Here is a 17,257-nt window from a genome sequence, read left to right on the forward strand (position 1 = left end):
GGTCAAATTCTCGACAGACAAGCACGCAAAACCAAATTTCTTACGTGATTCATGCGTTTTTGGGACTTTTGGGCAGTGTGACCGAGCCCCCATAGAATCGCGTAAAGCGCCGATCTGGCGCAAATCGGCAGACAACTACGAAGGTTCCACGTCAAACTCATGAAATGCACAAATTGTGCATGTATTGCGTTAAGGCTTGAATTTCTTACATGATTCATGCGTTTACGCGACTTTTGGGCAGTGTAACTGAGCCCTAAGATTTATAGGGATGTGGAAATGGGTTGAATTATATACCCAGCAAAAAAGAAAAAGAAAAAGAGAATAAAGATACATTGTAATTTAATTGGCTATCGACCTAGTAGGTCGATATAAAGGGATATTTCACGTATGAGTGAACACATTCGTTTTTGTCTTCCAAGGCACAAAAGTAAAAATTTGCAAATGCCCTTCAAGATAACAATAATAACAAAAGACCAGTTTAACATGATTGATTTAGCATGATTGAAATAGCAAAAAAATAGGATTTCTTACTCTTTTTCTCTTTATAGCCTGAAACAAAATCAATGTGGGAAACTAAAGAGGGGGAAATAAGAATTTTCTATCAGAACTCAAACTTCAAATGACATTGGGAGTAAGGGCATAATGATGAATAAATGAACAGAATATCATTATTCATTCTTTGATTCAGTAATATAAGTGTTCATGAGACAAATGAAAGAACCAAATAATATTCATAATTTTCCAAACTTGAGAAATCAATTCAAATTCCAACCATTTTTTTTAATATTGCTTCCTCTTTAATTTCATTTGAATTTGAATTTGACAGAAGATTCTTCATTTTCCTCCATTTTTTTTTTTAGCCTTTATTGATCTTTTGGGCTTCAAAGGTACTGTAGCGATCAAAGGTTTATCTTTGCAAGTTAATTTATGTTTTTTAGTGTATTAAGTTTGTCATTTGTTCTTAATGTTACATGGAAGAGCACTTACGCATGAATGACACCATGTTCATTTTTGCAGTTTCTAGTTTTGTACCTTGCCAGAGAAAAACAAAGGTGTGCACTCATGCATAAAGTTTCCCTTTCTATTGACCTACCGGGGTGAAAGCTAATCAAATTGTCTTTCATATAGTACATAGTACATTAACTTTTAGCCAAATATTCTGTAACAAATATGAACTTGAAAAAGTGTTTCCTCTTTTTTTTTTTTTTTAAAGTGTATAAATCATTGTAAAGCTAAGAGTCTGTAGAATTCACATACAGTATAGGCAGGGCTCCACACTAACTTTTATTTTTGGTGGCCCAAAGGCAAACATCCGGCCTTTTTTGGTGGCCCGATCAGGCCACCAAATTCTTTATTTCTGAAGTCTTGGTGGCCCGATGTGCGTTTTTGGTGGTCCCGGGCCACCATTAGTGTCGAGCCCTGGTATAGGCATAACTAAAATTTCATTTTCTGCAACTTTTGACTCATTTCGACGGAGCGCATCACAGATGTCACCAATTGCTGGCAAGAATATGCAAAATGTCTGTTATATGCAAACATCTTTTAGTAATAGAGTGTAAGTGATTGCTTTTGTCAGCTCCTGTAACAAGTGAAAGCTCACAATACAACAGTACTACACATAGGCTGTGTATATGTGCTACACCAAGTGCAGTTTAAAAGGAGTAAACAAGTTCCATGAGTATGTGCTGCTAGGATAGACAGCAATACTAGGATAGCTTTCTTTGTTCCTGTACATATGATATACATCCCCTTTGACGTAAATACCATCATAGTGGGGCGGTTTAGCCCGAATATTCAAAAGAATCGTGCATTTTGTGATACAAGCACAAAATTTGGCACACATGTACATTAATATGTTGCGAACATTTTCAGATATTGGTCCACTTGGAATTCCAAGTCACAAAATGCACAATTCAATTCACAATTCAAAAGAATTGTGCATTTTGTGATACAAGCACAAAATTTGGTACACATGTACATTAACATGTTGCAAACATTTTCAGATATTGGGCCACTTGGAATTCTCTCTTTATGACCGCCATATTGGATTTCAAAATGGCCGCCATTTGAAATCTACATTTGCGATTATCTCTGGGTCTAATGCTGCTATTGACTCGATTCTGCTGTCTAAATGTATGTTTTTGGGGACAAGGAATCCAATGGTAACAATCTGCATTGCGTATTTTTACCAATGGGCAGCCATATTGGATTTCAAAATGGCCGCCATTTGAAATCTAAATTGGCACACACGTACATTAACATGTTGCAAACATTTTTAGATATTGGGCCACTTGGAATTCTCTCTTTATGACCGCCATATTGGATTTCAAAATGGCCGCCATTTGAAATCTACATTTGCGATTATCTCTGGGTCTAATGCTGCTATTGACTCGATTCTGGTGTCTAAATGTATGTTTGGGGTGGGGGGGGGGGGCAAGGAATCCAATGGTAACAATCTGCATTGCGTATTTTCACCAATGGGCAGCCATATTGGATTTCAAAATGGCTGCTTTACATTACATGGCCGCTTCTCGATCTACATTTGTCGTTATCTTTGAATCTAATGACTTGATTCTGGTGGTGGTGGTGGTGGTAGTAGTAGTTGTAGTGGTAGCTATAGTGGCAGTGAATATAACAGAAATTTTACATTGTGTCATTCCAGGTTTATTGTGATGTATGCATGCCTGTAGACTGACAGTGCTAGTTTCTGTTCTGAAGACAGTTCCTCCACGTCCAAGACTAGCTCATGCTGAGCGAACTTCACCATCAACATCACCGCACCTCACCACAACTGACTGGAGGTTATACCTCATATATCAAGAAGACAAGATGGAGACACATACCAAACCTGACAAATCAAAGAGGAAAGACATTGGTACCAGGTAGTGGATACAGTTCACTCACAGAGAACTTGATCAAATTCAGTGACCTTGGGGAGCTTCCAGGATCATTTCACTTGGAAAGACTTGATGATGGTCATTGTTATGAGGTCTGGTGCATAGACTAGCATCATATGCAATGTACACTGTAAGCAGTACACAGCACTTGAATGTATGCCTGTAGAGTACTAAGATGACAGTGCCTCTATCATGCTCTATTTAGCCTATATCTAGCATAGAAAGAGCTAACATGGTGTCTTGGAGTGGAGATCTCTGCAGCAGAATGCAATATCTGCCTCCAAAAGGAATTTTCAAGGTGGGATCAGAGAGAATTTGGATGTAAGTTCGATTTGCCTGACATGAAAAATTCAACATTGCATTGTGCATGCAATCTTGTGACTGTGCTACAGTTTGCATGGTGATGAAATCGGCGGGTGTGCCTGGTCACGACAGTTCGCGCACTGAAATGCTCGTTTGAATTCGTTATTAAAGTGACTTTCCAAGCCTCAACTGCTAGAATGGCATCATATCAGATTCCCCCTCCTCCCCAAATGCAATGTAAAGGGAACGCAGAGACGAACTGGCTGAATTTTGAGGAAGCATGGAATGATTATTGCATTGCCACTGAACTTGATAAAAAGGATGCCAAAATCCAAGCTGCTACACTGAAGACGGTGATGGACCGAGATTGCTGCACAGTGCTTACAGGTCTCAAATTATCCACTGAGGAAATGAAAGACATCATCAAGATTCTGAGTAGCCTCAAAGAGCATTTTGTTATGAAACGAAATGTACTATATGAGAGGTACATATTTCACACAGCAGAGCAACAACCACAAGAAACTGTTACTCAATTTGTTGACAGGCTGCGTAAGCTGGCAGCTACCTGCAAGTTTGGAGAGCAACGCTTGGAAAATGAGATGATACAAGACAGACTGGTCATGGGCTGTAGGGATCAAGGGGCGAGAGCAAGACTGTTTTGGGAAGATGAATGCACATTACAGAAAGCCCTTGATACCCTGAAGATCAGTGAAGCAACCATACAGCAGTTGAAAGTTATCACTGGTGGTGAATATGTGCAGCAGCAAGAACTAAATTTTGCTAAGAACAAGCAAGGACGTCAGTCAAAGAATCCAAGAAAGGGAAAAGATGACTGGAAAAAGAAACAACAGCGAGAACAACAGCCCCCATTGGAAGGAAGTGCATGCCTGTACTGTGGAGGCAAGCATAAAAGAGGAATGAGGAACTGCCCAGCATATGGCAAAGAATGCAGCCGATGTATAAAGAAAATAAACCATTTTGCAAAGGCCTGCAAAGCCAGAATTGAAACTGTACATGCCGGTGACCAGGAAAGTGACACAGACGATACAGATGAGTCAAATTTCAGCCTGGAACATGTTGGATCGCTAAATGAAAAGAAAGGGCGTAAGATTGTAGTCCCTATCATGATGAAAACTCAAAAACATGTTCAGAAAGTCATGTGTCAAGTTGATACAGGGGCCACCTGTAATGTAATGTCCTACAGAAAACTATGCAAACTTGAAAAAGGTGACAAACCATGCATGCACCCATCAGCCACAAGGATAAAATTATACGATGGAAATTACATACCAGTCAAGGGTGAGACAGATCTGATATGTAGCTTTGAGGGGAGCTCATACAACATCAACTTTAAGATTGTGGAGACATCGAGTGAGATGCCCCTACTTAGTGGACAATCCTCCATCCAGATGGGCATGATACGAATCAGTGGCGAAGTGGAGACTGTGCATCTGACACAATCAAGAGACCTGATTGCAGAATACAATGACGTCTTCGAAGGTCTCGGCTGCTTGCCGGGAGACTACAGCCTGACTTTGGACAACAATGTCATGCCTGTCAAGCATGTTGCATGCAAAGTTCCAATCAATGTGAAACAGGAACTGAAGGACAAACTTACAGACCTTGAACACAGAGGCATAATACCCAAGGTCACTCAGCCAACGGATTGGATTAGCAGTATGGTGGTGGTCAGAAAGCCACAAAAAATGCGCATCTGTTTGGATCCAAGGGATCTGAATCGGGCTCTGAAGAGGCCGCACTACCCTATCCCAGTGATTAATGATATTCTGCCTAACCTTTCTAAAGCAAAAGTGTTCACAGTACTTGACGCAAAAGATGGGTTCTGGCAGGTGAAACTACAGGACGCAAGCAGCTATCTTACCACTTTTGCTACGCCATTTGGACGCTACCGGTGAAAGAGAATGCCATTTGGGATCTCACCTGCCCCAGAGGAGTTCCAAAGAAGGCAACATGAGATCATCGAAGGGCTCCATGGTGTTGAAGTCATAGCTGATGACTTCTTTGTCTTTGGAAGTGGAGATACCATGGATGAGGCAGTAGCTGACCATGATCGAAACCTGGAACAATTCCTACGGAGGGCCAGGAAGGTCAACTTGAAGGTAAACAAGGCCAAGCTGAAGTTGAGACAGACCACCGTGTCATACATGGGACATAAACTGACAGCAGATGGACTTCGACCAGATCCGGCGAAAGTCAAGGCTGTAGTTGACATGGCCCCACCTGAAGACAAGAAAGCAGTGCAGCATCTACTAGGCAGTGTGACATATCTAGCGAAGTTCTTGCCAAGGCTTTCTGAAGTAGCAGAACCGCTGAGGAGGTTGACGAACGCAGGAACACACTTCAAATGGCTGGAACATCACACAGAAGTCCTGAACGAAATGAAGCTAATGCTCACACAAGCTCCAGTCTTAAAGTACTTTGATGAGGCTGCTGAAATGACCATACAGTGTGACGCATCTGAGAAGGGGTTAGGAGCTACACTCCTGCAGAATGGCCAGCCGGTGACATTTGCTTTGAGGGCTCTATCCCGAACAGAGCAGTGTTACGCACAGATAGAGAAGGAATGTCTAGCTATTGTGTTTGCCTGTGATAAGTTTGACCACTACATTCAAGGCAAACCTGTGACTGTAGAAACAGACCACAAACCTTTAGTGCCGATCTCCAAGAAGGCAATCCATGGTGCTCCCAAGAGACTACAGCGAATGCTTCTTCGGCTCCAGAAGTATCACCTGGATGTCCAGTACAAACCTGGAAAAGATGTGCTCCTTGCTGATTGGCTGAGTCGAGCATACCTACCGGACACAGGAGGGTCTGATAAGATATACAAGGAGATAGAAGAAGTCAACCAAATGGACCTCCTGAAAGTTAGTGTGTCCACAGAGCACCAGATCAGAAATGGAACAACTGCTGATCAGCAACTGCAGGACCTCATGTTGATGATCCAGCAAGGATGGCCTGATACAAAGGAAGCAGTACCTGGCAGTATAAGAGAGTACTTTAACTTCAGGGATGAGATCACAGCAGAGAATGGAATCCTATTCAAAGGCCAGAAGGTGATTGTCCCCCAAATACTCTGGAGCAGAATGGTGGAGAAGGTACATACCAGCCACCCAGGAGTCGATGCATGTGTGAGAAGGGCTCGTGACACACTTTTTTGGCCAGGCATGGCAAGCCAAATTAGAGATAAGGTGGAGCAATGCTCCCTCTGCAACGCCATGAAACCAAAGCAACAGAAAGAGACAACGATGTCTGCTGAAATCCCTGCAAGACCATGGCAGTTTGTGGGTCAAGACTTGTTTCATATGAACAACAGAGAATATCTGGTGACAGTGGATTTCTACTCTGACTACTGGGAGTTGGACCAGCTAGAGAGCACCACTGCCCAGGATATAGTAGAGTGCTCAAAACGCCACTTTGTACGACATGGCATACATGAGCGGGCCATAACAGACAATGGACCTCAATTTGTGGCCCAGGAGTATGCCAGATTTGCAGCAGAATGGGACTTTGACCACGTGACCAGCTCCCCCCGGTACAGTGAAAGTAATGGTAAATCTGATTCAGCAGTGAAGATGGAAGTGATATTCACCTTGCCATGCTTGAGTGGAGAAACACGCCTGACCATGTCAGTGAGCCCAACTGCGCCACCGTCTCCTTTGATGCAGGCATTATTCTGCTCAAGTGCCTGGTCAATCGGGATTGAAGAGAACACCCTCTGTGTTTTCTGAACTGTGTGTGTATAGTGGCCTTCACTGAATTTCCTGGCTAGGTCTGGGTGTTTGGTAGTGAGTTCGGCCATGTCCTTTAGGTGCACTGGTACCAGGTGTCCACCTAGCATAGTGGGTATGATCTAGTGCGTGGAACCAGGGGACCAGCTCTGTCAGAGCATCGAGGTACATCATCAATGATCCCTGCCTTAGAGAACGCACATACAGTTCCAGCACAGTTTCCCAGAAGCGAAACTTGTGGATGTTGTCTCATCTCTGGCGACACCAGTCTTCAAACGCGGGAAGGTCCTCTGCATCCCTGGTTTCCCCCAGACAGTAGTGGTTGTAGGCATGGTGTTGCAGGATGTACAGTACAGTGCTGCTGCAGACACTTGATGTGCTCTTCTTGTGCGCAAGACATGAGATGCTTGCAGGAATGAGTCTGCTGTCCCTGCTGTCACGATCGCAATCTCAGCTTGCACAAGCGCTTGCACCCAACCACTCCCTTGCATAGAGCCAGCTTGCACAAGCGCTTGCACCCAACCACTCCCTTGCATAGAGCCAGTCCCCCAGTGTTTTCAGTGCCACCATCTCTATGTGGAGACCACCAAACATCACCACTATGTGGTCTTCACCATAATTCTCTGGCCACTTCCACTGTATCTGCTTGGCCAAAGGAGAAAGAGTGGCTGATCAAAGGTGACCACTGGTGTCTGTCCAGGATTCAGGTGTTCTACAGCATTTTTCACAACGTCCATTGAATGCCGGATCATGGCCACAGTGTGGACACTTTCCAGGAATAGTGGAAGCAGCGACGTGGGGCAGATGATTCGAGCATCTGGTGCTGTCGGCTGGCATGAAATGCACCCCAAGATGTGTTTTCATTGTCCAGTGTACCAGTGTTGTCTGCCAGGACTTGTTTTGCATTGCGTAGCCATTGGTATTCTTCATCAGTCTGCTGTTTGAAAGTCTCCTCTGGTCAATGACGAGAGAGAGATGCTCGGGCCAACGTGTGACAGTCTGTCGACCAATTCCTTCTTGCGTGTATGAGCATGCAGCATCATCCCTATGTATGTTGGAAGTGGGGTCTCCTGTGCAACACTGCCGGACACAGGTGGATGATGTGGTGCCACATGTTCGCTTGTGTTTGATGCTGTTGAACTTCAGTATCTGGGCTGTGGTAAGTGCTGCAGGGTTAGTGTCTGCCATCTGGTTCTTGATGCTGGGTCCCTCTAGGATCATGCTGACTAGGGCAAGCAGCAACGGTGGCACAGATTCTTCTTGACTTCTTTCAGGGAATCCTGTAAAGGGCTTGGCTTCTCCAAACATGTGACGGTGAATAATGCGTGCAGCATGGGCAAGATGGACTGCATCACTATTACTGTCCAGCACACAGGCTTTGTCAAGAGCAGCACCAAGATCTTCTTCAAATGCCATTAGGATGTCTCTCCCCTTGGTGTGCGCCCGCATGTTAGGAAACTGAGATAGCAGTCTCTGTTTCAGTCGTGTTCTGGGACCTTCTCTGTACTCGATGAACGTGAATGTGCCCTGGTGCGTTTGCATAAAGATTGTTCCTCATCGCTCTGCCCTTCTTTCTTGAGTGCTCTCTTTTGTGCCCTCTCTAGGTTTGTGTTGTTGTACTGGAGCCTGCACGTCTGGTAATATTGTGCACCGTGTGCAACCATCACAGCTTCAATGCCATGACCATCATTGAGTCTTTCCAAGTGAAATGATCCTGGAAGCTCTCCAAGTTCACTGTCACCATCTCCATCTTGTCTTCTTGACATATGAGGCATAACCTCCAGTCAGTTGTGGTGAGGTGCGGTGATGTTGATGGAGAAGTTCGCTCAGCATGAGCTAGTCGGAACCTCTTGGACATGGTGGAACTGTCTTGAACAAAAAACCAGCACTGTCAGTCTACAGGCATGCATACATCACAATAAACCTGGAATAACACAATGTACGGTAACATTTCTGTTATCATCACTGCCACTAGAGCTACCACTGCAAGTACTACCCATGGGTACTACCACCACCACCACCACCAGAATCAAGTCACTAGATCCTAAGATAACGACAAATGTAGATTGAGAAGCGGCCATGTAATGTAAAGCAGCCCGTTTGAAATCCAATATGGTGGCCCATTGGTGAAAATACGCAATGCATATTACCATTGTATTCCTTGCCCCCCAAAACATACATTTAGACACCAGAATCAAGTCAATAGCAGCATTAGACCCAGAGATAATCACAAATGTGGATTTCAAATGGCGGCCATTTTGAAATCCAATATGGCGGCCCATTGGTGAAAATACGCAATGCAGATTGTTACCATTGGATTCCTTGCCCCCCAAAACATACATTTAGACACCAGAAGCAAGTCAATAGCAACATTAGACCCAGAGATAATCGCAAAAGTAGATTTCAAATGGTGGCCACTTTGAGATCCAATATGGCGGACATAAAGAGAGAATTCCAAGTGGCCCAATATCTGAAAATGTTCGCAATATGTTAATGTACATGTGTGCCAAATTTGCTGCCTGTATCACAAAATGCACAATAGATTTGCTATGCTGCCCCACCATCAGCATTGATAATGTTTTTGTCACTTGAAAACAATGACAAATAATGAAGTACTGCTTTTAGATGCTGGTACACTCACACAGGTCATCCAGGCACTTTCTGCAGCTCATGCCTCTAGTAATGTTGGACTGTCCTCCATGATCACACAATGTTTAATCCACAAGTATGGTGAGTTGTGGCTCTTGCATGCTGGTACATACTTCTCAGTGGTTTGCTTCTAATATATATACTGCAGTCAATATTTATGAACCTGCACTTCATACAAAAAAAAAAATACAGAGAATCTCTCTTTTCCAAGCTTGATGTGCACAGTGCTGCTTTGAGGGGAACTAATGAATTTTCTTGTGTAAGAAGGGATAACTTACCTGCCACTCCCTCTGGAACTAATATCCTGACGCCCATCTTCCTGGTAGCAACCCCATCTGAAGCTATAGATGGGAAAATAGAGAGGGGTGCCATATATGGCAATAAAAGAGGGAGACTTTCCTTTTTTTTTTTAACTGATAAAAAGAAAAAAGAATCTCACACCAGGCATCAGCTAAGAGAAATCATGCCAAAGACCTGCTGTAGTTAGACAAGCCAACTATCCTCTCTGAATGTCTCTTGCAAACAAAACAAAAATCTCAGGTGGTTAAGTAGCAGACTTTGCAAACCATGCCAGCATGATGATTTATGGCAGGCAGCTAATTTCACCTCAAATCTAGTCTGGGTTTTCAAACAACTCTCTGTATCAGTCATCCAAGCACATCTTCCCATACGTCTGCATGGTTAGTGAGATAAAGAATGAATGCCTAATGGGCTGTGAGGGGACTGTGCACAAAGTCATCACACACACACCAAGTAACCCAAATGTATATACTGTATGTCTCACTATGACAAAATCTGCAACCATTCCTCCGCATACAATTGAGACACAACTGGATGGAAATGGAGGAGAACAATTTAAACAAAATAACACATTTATTAGTGGAAAAATGAGCAAAGAAAATGAGATTCCATTGGGATAACAATAACATGTTATAGTCAAGAACCACTACACTAGCTTGTCTTTCCAGTTTGCGATGACTGCATGAAGACCACAGGGCAAAAGCACTCCACCCAATGAGTCAAGAACATGACATGCAAAAAAAAAACCAAAAAAAACAAACAAACCCCTTACACAAACACTTCTTTAAGCAATAGAATAAGAAAATCATCCATCAAACTTATAATACACAAACAAGTGCAAAGGTTAGGAGGAGATAATATCATTAGTATATGACTGCCAGCATCAGAAAGCTATGATTAGATTGTTTAACAAACTGATGCAGGATAAGTCATCTGCAGCTTGTCTGAAGTATTAAGGGCAAAAGAACATATACACGTTGACAGATTTCATATGACAAAATAGTCAAAACAACATTGGAAACACATCACAAGAGATGACCAATTATCTATATATATTTTTACCTTCAGTATAATTTTGTACACTACAACCTTGTAAATTTTTTGTTCCGTTTTGGTAATTCATTTGAAATAGTCTACCTATGAATATTTTGTCAAAGTCAAATTGCACTTGATATCTTTTTCTTTAAAAAAAAAATAAATTCTAGAGATGTCGATGCATTTGTTTTGCAAGAGGAAGAAAAAAAAAGAGGGTTTCTATCCAAAAATACAAGGTTGCATGATCTGTATGACAAAAAACAATAAATTGCCTTGATCCATGACTTGACTTTCTGAATGTTACAAAAAATGAACAAGGGCTTGAGTATGATATTATGATCTTAAAATCAGAAAATTCTCTGATGAGAGCCAATTTCACTGTGCAGATGATATTTTTCCCCAAATAGGCATACAAATCGGAAAACTGAGGATGAAGCAGCAGGCCTATAACAGTTTTCACCCATAATTCCACCCATGATATCACGTCTTCATTTGAATGATACAATACGCAACTGTAAAATACGGCTGGCACAGGTCTCACAGCATCTGTCACACTGGAACTTCTTTTAATAAGGGCTGAAATCAACAAGAGTCCTGACAAGATCAGGAAGGGTTGCAGAAGCAAATTATGCCATTTTGGCATTCTTTCCACATCACATGCAGAAAAAGTGTGTGAAAAAGCTTGTCTCAACACATTACTAGGAATGTGTGAGTACTGATTGCAGACATACCTAGGAGTGTCCTAGGAATCAATAAGGGCAAAAATGCTGCAGCAAATGCTGATCATAGCAGGACAGCGTAGACACATCTAGGATCACACAAGGAGTGGTAAAATCATGGACTACTAGAGCAATCAGGATGACTTTCTGACAAACACTTCGATACATGGACAATATGAGGGAATTGAGTTATAAATCCTTGCCAACTTTGTTATCCCCTTTACACCAATGCTATGTCCATTGAGTTCTCGCTGCCATGCGTCAAAGAAAAATGGCCATGATGCAGTGGGAACTGCGTCCTGGCCATATCGTCGCTGGGGTGACAAGACCTTGTATCTGCAATTTTGGTGAAAATGACTTTTTGTGATTAATGGTCAAATAATGGATTAAGTAATATCCTGACCAAATCCTAACTCTTTTAATCCAAAAATGAAACCACCACGGCATGTCAAAGGAAACGCTATCCCATTCGCTATAGTGCTTTGGCCGCCGTGTTTTTTGGCTCCCCTGAACATTTGACATTTTGTAGATATGAGGTCTTGTCACCCCAGCGACGATATGGTCATGGTCTAAGCTGCTTCATGACAGACAAGAGTGAGCATGGCAAGAGGAGAGAAGAGTATGCAAGGAAAAAGGAAAAATTATACAGGACAGATTCAATGTTGGATCAGGAAATAGGATAACCTGACCAGACAAATAACTGAAGCAGAGGAATAAGCACATGAAAATTGAAGGTATGGACTGAGCTGGAAGCTTATCAATGACAGTTCTGGATGGAATACATCTCAGTCTGTCATTGTTCAGGGTGATAGTGCAGAAAAGAAAGTTGCAACTGTGTACTCACACTCCAAAAACCTCTTGGGCAACCCTCCTGAGCTTTTAGAAGATAATGAACCAATAACACCCACTTTCAGTGACCTTCCCATACCAGATGGCCTTTCACAATGAGTGATTACAAGGAGGATGAGTGATTACAAGAAGGCTAAAGCATGCATAAAGAAGGACAAAAGCAGTGGGAAGGATGGGGTACACTAGCCCCTAAAGTACTGAAATATCTCCCTGTGGATGACATCATCTTAGAAATTATCCACCACTCAAAGGCGGATGGGGACCAGCTGGAACAGTGGTCTACATTTAACATCATACCAGTATCAAATTCAGGGGATCTCTCCCAGACTGATAACTAACATGGGATTTGCCTGAGCTCAGTAGTAACCGAAACATATTACAGACTCTCAGTGACTCTCAGAATGGCTTTCGACAGGAAAAATCGACTGGAGGACAGATCCTAGCACTTAGAAGAATACTTGAAGGAGTGAGAGATAGGAGCCTTCCTGCTGTGATCACATTTATTGATTTCAAGAAGGCCTATGAAAGCATTCATCGACGGAAGCTAATCGAGATTTTCAATGCTTATGCCATTCCTGAGAAACTAGTTCATGCCATTGTCACTTATTCCTAGATGCATACAAAGGTATGCTTGCCTCATGGAGAGATAGAGTACATTCAAATACTGACTGGGGTACAGTACTTCAAGGAGACACATCAGCACCCTTTCTGTTTATCATAGCCCTTGACTATGTTTTGAGGCTTGCCATCAATGGCAAGGAAAAGGAGCTTGGTTTTACCAAGGAGGTTTTATATAAGTATGTGCTTAACTGGAGCTGCCTCACAGATAAGGAAGACGTCGTGTGAAAAAATGGAGGGTACACTTGCGATAGCCCAAAGTCTCAGCAACAACATATTAAAATCTGGGAGAAATTCACTGAAGGGTAAGTGAGCTAGTGCTCGATAAGGACAGTCATGTCAATTTTCATTTCCAGAAAAACTGCACTCCCATAGAGATAACACGTAAACTGGTCAAATTTGACAAGGTTACTTTCAATCCATTTTTACGAGGTGATGACGTCATCCAATCAAAATTCTGATATCACTTTGCTGAATGAGCATTCAATAAGCTACAACACACTGAAATCTGGTTGAAAATCGGCAAAGGATAAGTGAGATACGCTCAAGTGAACGTGAAATTTGATGACGTCATTCTGAAAATTTACCTTTTTTATTTCATATTAAGGAATTTGAAACCTTTCAATCATTTTGTCAGCATCAGGCACCCATGAAATGATATGTACAACTCACCAGCTTTCAGAATATGTAAAGAAAATGGGGGGTCACCGTCCATCCTGATGAGTTAAATGGGATTTAAAATTAGCTTCTTTTTTTTTGGTATATAAATGCACTGTGTATCGCTATTGACGTGCGCGCGGAATTTCAACTATGACGGGCCCGTATGATGTTATATTAGTCAGACTGGCTTGAAACTTGGTAGAATTATTCCTTTACATTTTAGACATCCGATACATGTGAAAAAACGGGAAATTTCTATCGCATACGAGCTGCGCATGTGTATATGCGCGCGCGCATATGCGTCTGTCCATTTTTTTCAATTTTTCAAAAAATGCTCCAAATGATCTGAAACGTGTGCAAAAAATTGTTGAGCTCGATTGGAGCATGTAAACATTTCAACGTGCGCATACGCCCACGTTTTAAGTGTAGAGATGAATTTTGAGAATATGAGTTGAAAGAGCTTGACTTGAAGTATATGAGATGTAAATTTCATTGAGAAATTCCATTCCATTAATGAAATATGAATGAGAATGTGATTTCAGATAATGACGTCATAGTGACGTCACCGTCGACTGATCACAATGATTTTTATTAATTAGATCTGTCGTCTTTGGGACATGATACATATAATGGTATAATTTTGAAATTGATAGGCAGAGGACTTTCTGAGTTAACCTCTGCACAACTTTTGAGGAGAAAGAAGAAGAAGAACAAAGAATCAGTACAGATACAGAAGGTGATCCGAGAGCATACTCGGATCACCTAATCATAACTTTCTTGATTAAAATAGGGGGAAAACCAGGTGAGTTCTTCAACTTCAGTATGTAACTGTCACGTAGCACTAAAATCGATACTTTGGGTACCCGATAATGGTGCCCTAAATGTTCGTGACGGAGATGACATGAAATGGCGGGACACACAATTTTGAATTATCAAATTCATTTTTTCTTAAATTGTTTGATATTGGTATATCTTATGCTAATAATTCACTAGTAGTAGTACACTCTGAAATAAAATAAAAAAGCATTTAAAAACATTTCAACATGCTTCCATCTTGAAATGCGACATAAGGATAATTATTTGTAGTATCACCGGGACATGTTCTTCAACTTCAGTATGTAACTGTCACGTAGCACTAAAATCGATACTTTGGGTACCCGATAATGGTGCCCTAAATGTTCGTGACGGAGATGACATGAAATGGCGGGACACACAATTTTGAATTATCAAATTCATTTTTTCTTAAATTGTTTGATATTGGTATATCTTATGCTAATAATTCACTAGTAGTAGTACACTCTGAAATAAAATAAAAAAGCATTTAAAAACATTTCAACATGCTTCCATCTTGAAATGCGACATAAGGATAATTATTTGTAGTATCACCGGGACATGGGGTTTTCAGTGGTACGGATACGGGAAAATTAAAACAATAGGTCAGGATAAACGATTCTTCCCCTTTTTTGTATGTTATCTTAACTCCATGAATGTAAGTCATTGTAAACAGAACAGAAAGTAATGAAAAGACCTATTATTTTTGTACATATTACCTTTAAACTGGAGGGACACAGAAATAGAAATATACACTAAGCGAAGAATGACCCTTATTCACCATGTTGAAAAGGCCATGTGAACAGGTTGTGCTGGCACATAGGCTGCACCTCGAGTTTACTGCTTCTTTTTCAAGACATGGAGAAAAAAGTGAAATGTAACATTTTCACTTGACATTTGACCTTCGACTTCATGCCCCGAAACTCTCTCCAGAGAATCTTTATTTGGTAGTACATGTATACACAAAGTTTCAAGAAAATAACTTGGGAGAAATGAAGCAACTTTGAGAAATTGACCTTGACCTTTGACCTTGAGCATGTGCACCCACAAGTTGATAGGCACAACTTCGCCCACTAATAGGATACCTCAAACGGTTCTTTGTGGACAGTTACGCTGTCCACAAAATTGATTACGTCTGTGATAGCATGATTGAGAATCTACGCTTTAATAAGGTACCACGCCAGTTCCAAGATAAACTCAAAACTATTGACAATGAAGATTTAAAGCTTGGATAAATTACTAATCTGTGGTGACAAAACGGGAAACTTCTACAAGATGGATTGACCTCTCTACCAAAAACTCCTTTGGGAAAACATAACCAACAGCTACAAATCTACTACTGAACATGAGAAGTGCCAATGATAATGATGCTGAGGCGTTAACCATCACTGCTGACTTGAGAACAGACAACTGTATGGAGCCCATGGCTATGAAGCAAGCCTTCATAACTTTGAAAGATCCCATTCAAGCAGAATTTGGGAAATACACTCCCTTGCAGGTTGATTAACCCTGCCAAAAGTGAAATGGGCATCGTTAGCCAAATTGATCAGGGACAACATCAACGATGCTGTTAGAAGAGCCTCAAGGGTAAACCAATGGCGGATTTTCATGGATGTGATGGCATAGTTCAAGAACATAAAGGAACTAGAAATGTCGCTATGGCGACTGGTATGCCTCCGCCATAATGCATGATTCTCCTAATAGGTCTAGATAGTACATGTGGACAATGTGTGATTACATTTTCACAATACTGGCAAAACATTAAAATGACAAATTTGTCACAAATGTGTTGAATGTTTACCTTCCTTGACCTAGGATTAATGGATGAATAGGAGAGCATGTATTTGGGGATTTAAGGACTTTTACTTGACTTTGACCCATTCATACGTTTATGCATTGAGTAATTTTCAAGGTATGGAGAAAAAGTGCAATTTCTATATTGAATAGTAAATTGTTACCATTTTCATCTGGCCTAGCTGTGACCCTAAAATTCATAACATAGTCACTGTCAGGCTGAACATGCACAAATATGTAGTAAGTTTCAAGATAACTTGAGCCACTTCTGAGATATGGAGGAAAAAGTTAGTTCAGCACTTTCACTTGATCTTTGACCTTTTGACCTTTGAGGCAAAAAAAAAAAAAAACTTTCCAGAAAATCTCTATTAGGTTATACATGCATACACCAAGTGTAAAAAAAATAATCCTGCTGGCTTTGCATAAACATGACGGAAATAGTAAAATTTAGAAGTGTTGCCCTTGACCTTTGACCCCTGACCTTTGACCCCATGAACCCTATTCATTGTCTAGATAATCACTGCCAGTCAGTACATGTATATATATATATATATATATATATATATATATATGTTCCATGACGATACCTTGAACAATTTCCAAGGTACAGAGAAAAAAGTGAAGTTTTAATATTTTTACTTGACCTTTTGACCTTTGACCTTTAACCTCATGACCCCAAACTTTCACCAGAGAATCTTAATTGGGTAATACATGTATACACTAAGTTTCAAGAAAGTATCTTCAGGCATTGCATAGATATGGTGGAAATAGTGAAATTTTATGTATTTGACCTTGACCTTTTGACCTTTGACCTTGAGCATGTGCACCCAAAAGTTGATAGGCACAACTTCAC

The 17,257-nt window shown here is 41.2% G+C and overlaps 2 protein-coding genes across 2 annotated transcripts in view; one reads left to right on the forward strand and one right to left on the reverse strand.

The window, feature by feature from the left end:
• The first annotated feature begins 3,397 nt into the window (after window positions 1–3,397).
• On the forward strand, window positions 3,398–5,116 carry LOC140233264 (uncharacterized). The gene has a single exon (XM_072313376.1). It carries the CDS (start codon window positions 3,398–3,400, stop codon window positions 5,114–5,116), a length of 1,719 nt encoding a protein of 572 aa, XP_072169477.1.
• A 3,496-nt stretch (window positions 5,117–8,612) lies between these two features.
• The window catches only part of LOC140233265 (junctophilin-2-like), a 312,608-nt gene continuing 303,963 nt past the window's right edge, over window positions 8,613–17,257 (reverse strand). Inside the window, exons 5-6 of the mRNA XM_072313378.1 lie at window positions 9,877–9,939; window positions 8,613–8,818 (exon numbers count right to left, since the gene is read on the reverse strand). Of these exons, the coding sequence (XP_072169479.1) occupies window positions 8,613–8,818; window positions 9,877–9,939 (269 nt within the window). The remainder of the gene's footprint in view (window positions 8,819–9,876; window positions 9,940–17,257) is intronic.

Source organism: Diadema setosum, chromosome 9 (assembly GCF_964275005.1).
Source record: "Diadema setosum chromosome 9, eeDiaSeto1, whole genome shotgun sequence".
NCBI lineage: Eukaryota > Metazoa > Echinodermata > Echinoidea > Diadematoida > Diadematidae > Diadema > Diadema setosum.

Bases quoted from the DNA above. Each gene is read 5' to 3' on its own strand.
- LOC140233264 (XM_072313376.1), top strand. From the start codon at position 3,398: ATGGCATCATATCAGATTCCCCCTCCTCCCCAAATGCAATGTAAAGGG.